This window comes from Protomyctophum bolini, assembly GCF_963924005.1.
Source record: "Protomyctophum bolini genome assembly, chromosome: 22".
NCBI lineage: Eukaryota > Metazoa > Chordata > Actinopteri > Myctophiformes > Myctophidae > Protomyctophum > Protomyctophum bolini.
In genome coordinates, this window is record NC_137883.1 from 13893460 (window position 1) to 13902450 (window position 8991).

At 38.9% G+C, this 8991-nt stretch overlaps 1 protein-coding gene across 2 annotated transcripts; it reads right to left on the reverse strand.

Annotated features, from left to right (window-relative positions):
• Nucleotides 1-294: 294 nt before the first annotated feature.
• On the reverse strand, nt 295-6721 carry denr (density-regulated protein). Of its 2 annotated transcripts, none has more exons than XM_080756055.1 (8): nt 6565-6721; nt 4983-5099; nt 4469-4488; nt 3811-3895; nt 2895-2975; nt 1714-1830; nt 1168-1307; nt 295-614 (listed from the first exon to the last, which is right to left on the reverse strand). In XM_080756055.1, the coding sequence occupies exons 2-8, from the start codon at nt 5092-5094 to the stop codon at nt 570-572; spliced, it is 600 nt and encodes a 199-aa protein (XP_080612181.1). In that variant the 5' UTR covers nt 5095-5099; nt 6565-6721; the 3' UTR covers nt 295-569. The 2 variants fall into 2 exon arrangements, with proteins under 2 accessions (XP_080612181.1, XP_080612180.1); XM_080756054.1 differs by having other exon boundaries at nt 2895-2983; nt 3810-3895.
• Nucleotides 6722-8991: the final 2270 nt, after the last annotated feature.

Consider the following 8991-nt stretch of genomic DNA (forward strand, 5'->3'; position numbering starts at 1 on the left):
GACACTGTAGTATGATTAATTTATGGGAAGGGGCATGAAGAGTTAAATATGGAAATAAGCGGTTTGTTTGACAGCAACAATATTGTGTTTGGGAATACACAGGTATAGAGTGGGAATGTGGGATGAAGGAGTCACTGAAAAAACTATTAACTTGCTGGGTCAAAAAAGTGACTCAGATGAGATGAAATAATAAATAAATAAAAAATCTGTAGCAACTGCTCAGAAAATCCCTCTAGATTCAGTGAAAAATAAGTGTGCATACAAATAAATAAATAAAAGACTAGGAAAGAGGGATTTGCATGAACTGGTGAAGGAGAATTAAATTTATTAGGCTACAGTCAACTTGATTGAACAGCGTTTGAGAGGAATTCACATCACCACACCTTTGGCAAATGAGAGAAAGCAGCCACCAATAACTAAAATGCCAAGTACGTGGCCACATCCACAGTTTTATATACAGTAAATAAAATAGATATAAAACAACTTTTAACATTGATGTGTGTGCATTTGGCCAAGTTGTTGCTGTTACATGTCAAATCATTTTTTTCAGTAAAAGTGCATAGTTGTCTTCACTTCTTGACTTCTCCCAAATCATCAATGCTTTCATCATCCACCTAAGAGAAAGACATATCGGTATATTGTGTTATGTTCCTGTGTATATAATTTTAAACCTTTGTTGAAATTGTATACACAAAAGTGTGATAAAATAAGGTTTTACAGTAAATACCTACATTTTCCATTATTTAATTCAGTTTAGCCACAGTATGTGCCTATATACATTTACTTTGTCATAACAAATAGCGAATGTGAAACCTACTTGCACACTAGCGGCAAGTGCCTTTGATATCACGGTGTGGTACCAAATAGTTTTTGACGTGCACATGCAGGTACGGAATGATGCACTCGCATGCACGCTAGAACGCATCCCCCTAGATTTATAAAAGGCACCTCTAGATACGCACCTAACCTCGCGTCACCAGACTTTAAAAGACGCAACAAATACCTAGTGGTCTAGGTTTACTGGCAGTGGGCGGTGTTGGTTACTTTTTTATCTGGGGACCCTCCAAAAATCAGGACCCCCTGGGGGTCCCAACCTACAGGTTGAGAACCACTGCAATAGAAGAGTTTTTTTACCTTACTTTGAACATTATTTCACAAATAACATACCTCCGGCCACTTCTCTTGAATGACATCAATAATGTCATCTGTAAAGTCTCCCTGAATAATGATTTCATCCTCCGCTGTGACTGAGGCACCACATGAGAACTTCTGGGCAAAGAATCTCTGCGCCTCTTTAAGGTCAATATCTGATGTGCAAAAAGAAAAACACATATTTACAATAATAATATTGACTTTACTCAGTGGCTGTCTACCACCTGCATCAAATGTTATCAAGCGATAATCACCAGTATGTCCATATCAAGACCATTGAATGCAGCCAGTAGGCAGTTCCACATACTTCCTACCGCGAGTGAATAGGCAACTAGGAAATGTGGAAGTGAAATTACTGCTGCTGAAGCTAAAACGTCGTGAAACTTACATGGCCGGTTAAGACTGAGGTTAGATTTAGCCGTTAGATAGTAATAGTCAGACAAGGTGGCCTACGCCACACCAGACAATGTCGTCATCGTCATGATAACGGCTGATGACGGACATAAAATACAGAGAATTCAAATCCAAAGCCACTAAAATTACACTATAGTTCACACTTACCAAATGTATTCAAACCACAGACCCGTGTGACATATTTCTTCTTGGCTCTTGGGATTTTCGCTATTGAAACTTTTTGAGGCACGGTCTTCTTTTTCTGTTTAATCTGGCCTCTGCCTCCTGAAGGACAGAGAACACTGACTGTTAGGCTACTAAATATTACTACGTTAATTAATATAATGGTGACAAAAGGCAGCTTCATACCAAACTCATTTTATTATTCCTTTGAGAATACATTTAGGATATTAACCATAATAAGCCCTATTTTACGACTGTAGGTATGTTTCCATTAAGACGAAGTCGAAAAAAGAAAAGCACATTGTCCTCCGCTTCCATCCACTGATAAAATGCACTTCTTGGGAGATTTAAAATAAGTTCATGAAGTTTGGCGTTCTGTTAAGGTGGTAAAACACTACTTGATCTGATAGCATCACACGCTACAGGATTCTACCCAGATTATCGGGATCGCCCGAACACAGCAATATTAAATAATAGCCTATAATAAAGTGTGTTTTTTTCCAACAGCCAGCCATTCAGGATTTTTTTGCCTTATTGCACAAAACCAGGGCTTTATGGAAACATGCCTTGTGTCACACAAATCTTAGCAATTTTTCATAGATGGCTGGGGCAATCGTACAAGTGGCTACATATGTAGTATCTTTTTACTAAATTGAATAGAGATTTCTTTATTATTATTTACTATAGTCCTACTAGGACAGGAAACTACATCTGGCCACAAAAGAATCCGGGATCTACTGAATGTGAAGGGGGAGGTAGTAGGGGCGTGCCATACTGTGTGTTGTAGGCTCAATATGTCAGTTAGTCACCTCCCCCTTCAGATTCAGTAGATCCCATGATCTTTTGTGGCCAGATGACATTTCCTGTGTTCTAGTAGAACTATAGTAAATAAGTAAAGTCATTATTTGTAAAACAATACCAATTTAGCCACTTATTCGAATGCCCTCGCCACCCTGTCAAAAATAGCTAAAATCGCTAAAACGAGAGAAAGCAGCAAATGAAAACATATTAACACTAATCTTTTACTTTCTCTATTAACAGCCTAAAACATAAAGTTGTCCTTTAAGTGGTTAAGTGCTTCCCTTAAGGGGTACATTTTAACACATAACATTGATACATTGTTTTAAAACCTAAACAAATCTGAAAACAGATTTAGGGCAACAGACCTCTTTTCTGTTTCTTCTTCTCTTCCTCTTCGCCAGCAGGGGGAACCTCTCCACTAGCAGTTTCCTGCTTGGGTGCGTTTCCTTCAGGGCCAGTAGGACAGAATACAACATGCAACGAGGGGTCACTACAGCGCCATCTACTGCATTATTGCTGCAGCCACACAAAAACTCAGATATTCTACCAGAGGTAATCTCTCTACGTTCCAAAAGAAATGGGATCCTTTATTGTTATTCTTTAATCACCAACTAATCCCTACTCATTGAGTGATTGCCCCCTTCTCTCTCCCCCCTCTCTACGCTTCCCTCTTTCTTCTTTCTATGCGTTCTTATTTTTTTATTTTTTTCAAAAAATATATATTTGTATGTTCTTTCTGCACTTTGTATTTTATTACTTTCTGATGCCTATTGTGTTTGTTATTTATGGGATTAAAAAATTGAAAATGTAAGGGAGTGTGCATGGCAATTTAATTGTTATAAAAGGCTGTCATTCCATGTATTCTAAATAACAATATTGTATATATGAGGTATATATATACTGATGCCTAACTAGTAATTTGGTTCTAGAACTATTCCGTTCTAGATTTTTGGAAACTTAATGCTTTGGTTCCAGTTCCGAACCAACTTTAGAACCCATTTAGGCCTGAGGCTGATTCTAAAAAGGCATTCTAAAGCCTGACCTAAGTTTTTCAATTTTTGAATACTGTACACTTGTATTTTCAGTGGAAATATTCTGAACTGGTTCAATATTAGGTGGGGAAAAAGAACCTAACCGGTTCAGCCAACGTGTGCTATAAAACTACCATGTTTTACCCATCTGTAGCTTTTAACATGAAGCAGAAAACAAACTAGAAAACCGGACTAGGTTTCCATGGCTCTTTTAATATGTGGATAAAATATCGAACGGAGCTCAACTCACCTACACTCATCCTAGCGAATACATCTGGGAAGTTCTTCTCAAGCCACTGCCTACATTTGGCAGGTTCGGGCATGTACTCACAGTACTGGAGACAGAGCAGAAAAGGTAAACGTTACATACAGCCAGGTAGTCCCTCTCGTCACCAGATTATTGGAGATGTCCACCTACCGATACATCTGGTGGCATCCCTAAAAAATGCAAATCACTGGCATCCCTTAAAACAGGCCTGAAAATCCGCCTTTCAGCAGACCAAAGGGAGAGGAACTGATCACTCCTCCCTTAGTCAAGTGATTCAATTCAACATAGGGGATGTGTATAAACAACTTGGAAATAAAATACATTTAATACATCTCATTCCAGAAAATCACAATTTGTGTCCTCACTTTTGTCTTCGCACAATGTAAATGATTGTGTTTACACAAGCACTCAAAACTGGCATTTCATTGTCAAGGCATTGAATGTTTGAGTTTGCATAAACACTCAAAACTGGCCATTCATTGTCAATGGCATTGAATGTTTGTGTTAGGACAAATTCATATTTGTGTTTACACAAACCCTCAAAACTGGACATAGGACCCTCAAAATAGCAGCACTGCAGAACCACTGCAAGAGAGTAATAATTTAACCCATTAAAATCGGTTACAAGTTGGAAACGTACCTCCGTAGGCAAGGAGCACACTAGAAAAGGGGCAGAAAATATCATGATTAAACACATGACAGTAAACAGATCCAGTGAAAATGTTCATAAGTAGGCAGAAACTAGGGGTGGGTTCAATTAATCTCATCGTATTCCTGCACGATAATCATATCGTAGTCGTACCATATCAATACGGCAGGAAATGCTGTGTGACACAGCTTTAACATCAGCATCAGTTGCTGCCCGACAGTTACGATATACATGATTATAATTTTTTTGCATTTATCCATCAAAACATGTATTTGTATTTTTCCTTGCTTTTTGTTTAAATGTTAAACAAATCAGCAATCAGTGGTCTAGGACTCTGCAAAGGTAGATTTAGTAGGACACATTATTCTAAATCAACACGTATCGTGATACATATTGTATCATGATACATATTTTATCATGATACGTATTGATCATAAGGTTGTTGAAACGTGCAATAAATAATTTGGCCAGAGGCTGGATTGTGTGAAAGCATTATTATCATTACCTCCACAGTACAGAACTTTCAATGGATACTTGGAATCATCTCGATGGGGTTGGTGGTGATGGTGGTCTGCTTTGTTTTCTGGATTACTCGACTCCATCTCAGTAGCAGCCATAAGAACTGTCACACACACACACACACACACACACACACACACACACACAAACCTTTATTTAGATCTGCACAAAAGGCTCTGCACATTAGATCCAAACACTGATCAGAAGAAGGCTATTACGGTAGTCAACTGCTGCACATGCTCAGAGGAAAAAAAGATAGCACATTGATGACAAAACTGCTACTTCACACTAGACAGATTGTTTGTTTTTTGAAGCTACTTCAAACATCGCCTTTTCCAGCAAGCCCATAATCTCCATATCCCATAATAGCCGAGACAGAACAGTATTTAGCCAACCTTTTTTTGCATTTGCAATCCTGCCAATTGCAGGCCCCTGAGCACAAGTTTGTGAACATGGCCCAGACTCCCAAATACAAGGACAATGAGTTGACAATTATATCCCAAGGCCAAATTACGTTCCACCAATTTCATAAGTTTGGATGTAAAACAAGGGTCCATATACAAATCAAATGGGCAGCCCATTTCAAAGATGGTAACAGTTTTTCTAATTTCATTAACTAGAGGTGCCCGCGGGGCCTCTACGGCGATGGCGATGGAATGATGCAAGTTGGAAATCCATGCCCCACCCAGATATTATGTCTGTGTTCCTTTTATGCCCAATGTCAGAATGATGTCAGATTTCTGTATGTGTCTGTCTCGGTGTCCCTTTATTCCTATATATGGAGTTCTGTGTCAGCCATGCCCAAATATGGAGTGTTGGGATGTCAGGACAGGCCAGCTTGTGGAGTTCTGTGTCAGGCATGCCCAAATATGGAGTGTTGTGAGGTCAGAACAGACCAGCTCCATATATGGACGCTGGGCAGGGGTGACATTTGTGTCATTGTGATCAACCAGTCTAGTTTGCTCAGATACAATTTCCATATATTTCACATCTTATTCAGCAGTTGCTATGGCAGCATGATGGCATTTATTTATCTTGATTGCCCCAAACCAAAGGCCTATGCACAATCATGACGTTGCCTGCTTCCATTTATTCCTTGACAATGACATTTTAGACATCACCTCCTTTCTTAGTCATTGTTACTCTTGACTCATATCGACTGTACAAAATGACCCCTTCGGGCTTGTACACTCAGTAGTTAAAAGGAACACCTGGGATTTACCACAAAGCCATGCGAAATAATATGCCATATGCTACTACTGCAGGGAACACTGTTTTAGGCTTCATATTATAGCACCATACAGCTAACACATGCGGTCATAGCTGCCTTAATTCAAGGGATTGCCACGCAGAGTCATTGTATTTATATTAACACCATCCGTACTGTGTTGACGCCTTGGTCAGAGTGTGATTTCATGGCTTCATTCATTCATAATTCATTCATTAGTTAAGCCGACAGTAAAACGTTACGTTAGCAACACACACACAGCATTATCCTAGCTAGCTAGCACACAACATGACCATTTGTATTCATCAAAAAGAAACATAACAATTGCTCAGATACCCACCTCTCGAAAAGCACTGTGTTTATAAGGAAGACGCGTGCCTCTCACCACACGAATAGAACTTTCCCGTTCGGGTAAGCGTTGTTATTAATTAAATGAAGAGTACTTGTGATAGTTGGAGAATGAGCACGCCTCTCTGACTACAAGACAAGTCACACTACTTCTTCTCTCTCCCCTCTTGACGGAGATTGATTGAGGTGAATTACTGCCACCTACCGCTTTGCTGTGGCAGTAGTCTACAATTCCACAGTTTCTCAAACAGTGGGTCGGTACCCATTTGTGGGTCGTGGACACATTTTTATGGCCCCATTTATTGTTGTTAACCTTATCAAATCGATAACATAAAAGCTATATGATCACAGAATACAAAATGCATGTTATTCATTGTTATTTATTATTTATTGTAGCCCACTATTTGAGAAGAACATTTTTTATAGCATAATAAAGATATAATAAAAACGATCAACAATTTCGGAGAGAGCGTATATTGACTATATTGGAGTTTTTTATTTTGTATATATATATTTTATATATTGTTTTTATTATTTTGTTTTGAATGTTCTTTGGTTGTCTTGATTTGGAGTTTGTGTTTTGTGTGTTTTAGTTTTTTGTATTTGTTACTTGTTGTATTTCTCAATTTACTTCAATATTTGTAAAAAAAAAAAAAAGCTGCTGCCGGAAACGTTCAAAATCTTCACCTCCCAACTCCTCCAGGCTGCACAGGAGGAGCTATGTGGTAGAGATGCACAGGATGACATGTCATGTTTGACAGTATATTTCATCATGTTGACTCAACTTCTTCAGGATCTCCACTACAACTTTCACAGCTGTGTCATCAGTGTGAAAAGCCACCATCACATCCGCCGTTTCATACCGGCTCTTGTTCTCCAGGTGGCTCTTTGGAATTCAAACTCGGACATCACATTCCTAGAGAGATGCTCTAGAGACTGGAAATGTTCAAATTCTTCATTTTTAAAAATGTCCAGGGTTTTCAGGATGTCTCTCCCTTTTTCCTGATGAAGGTCCATGCCTTTCCCTGGCAGTGTGCAGGAGTTCTGTGGTAGATTCCATCTGCTTGGTTCAGCTAAATGAAAGAAAATCATGGAATGGGTTACTTGGTATAGAATGGATATGTTATTTTATTGGTTAAACATACTCAGTGAAAATGCACAGTTAAGAGAAACACATACAGTATATGCTCTATGTAGAATCTCTAAGCTGTTAGTAAAACATCAACCTGTTAACTTATTTCAACCCGGTGTCCCTATTTTGGGCATGTCATTATGTGTGAAAACTTACTTTCAAAAGTACATTTTCTGAAAATAGAATATCTACAAGCTCAAAAGGTGTCACAATGTGTTGTGAGCTTGTAGATCGACATCATATAAACAAAGGTAGGGTCACACACAATGGCAAGAGTGAGTTTTCACTCTTTTTATTTTCTAGTTTTTTTTACATATAAATGACAAACGTTTCGGATATCCAGCTTTCATCAGTGTGTCACACTGATAAAAAGAGTTAAAACTCACTCTTGCAATTGTGTGTGAGACCTTTGTTTATATGATGTGATGTCGATCTAAGAGGATAGCACCAGTGCACAGACATCTTGAGTGGTAGGTGCTCAAGTGAATAAAGCCCACCGCCGGCTGCCTTTGTGAGATTTATTGATTTTGGGGCATAAATAATATATTAGCAGCTTTTAATCCAGAATTGGTCGATGTCACCATGATGGGCCACATATACTGTACACTGTACAAAACAAACAGTACAAAAAACTAACTTTCAAAAGGCACATTGCAAATCAAACTCAATCAACTGTAAAGTTGGTTGTTTGAATTATGAAGTCTATGGAACTCTCTATTTCATGGCTGTGGGTCATGCATCACTTCAGATTTTTGAGTTCCATGGACAGTTGGCAACTTGGTATCCATTACCACGGTTACCACCACCTTCTGTTACATTACTTAAACCATATGCGAAAATCATACTTCTCCCTCTGATGTAAACCTACTTGAGAAATCACTATGAAAAAATAAAACTTCTGTTGGCATTTTGGCAACTGCATGGGAACAAACTTTATCTATGATGCAACATACAGTAGGCCTACTGTAAATGAGAAGCATCTAACAGACACAAATCAGTGAAAGAAAACTAGTTAGAAGTGGTCTGATAATGACAGCTATGATCTAATTCTAACACATCAGCATACAGTGTGTAGCCAATGACAGTATAATGTCACTGTCTCAGTGTCTGGGGATGATGATTAGTTCTCACACACAGGACAGTTAGGAGAGGACGGGGTCGAGGCTTGATCTGGCCGAAAATAGCAGATCTACAAGCTCACAACGCATCACCACCGCCCCGCGTTGTGAGCTTGTAGATCTGCCATTTTCGGCCCGCGACCCCGTCGTACGACGAAGTAATAGCTAT

Coding starts and splice junctions, on each gene's coding strand:
- denr (XM_080756054.1), bottom strand. CDS start 5,094: ATGGCTGCTACTGAGATGGAGTCGAGTAATCCAGAAAACAAAGCAGAC. Junction 2,984..3,809: donor TTCGCTAGGATGAGTGTAGG/TGAGTTGAGCTC, acceptor CTGTCCTACTGG/CCCTGAAGGAAACGCACCCA. Junction 615..1,167: donor TTCAAGAGAAGTGGCCGGAG/GTATGTTATTTG, acceptor TCTTTCTCTTAG/GTGGATGATGAAAGCATTGA.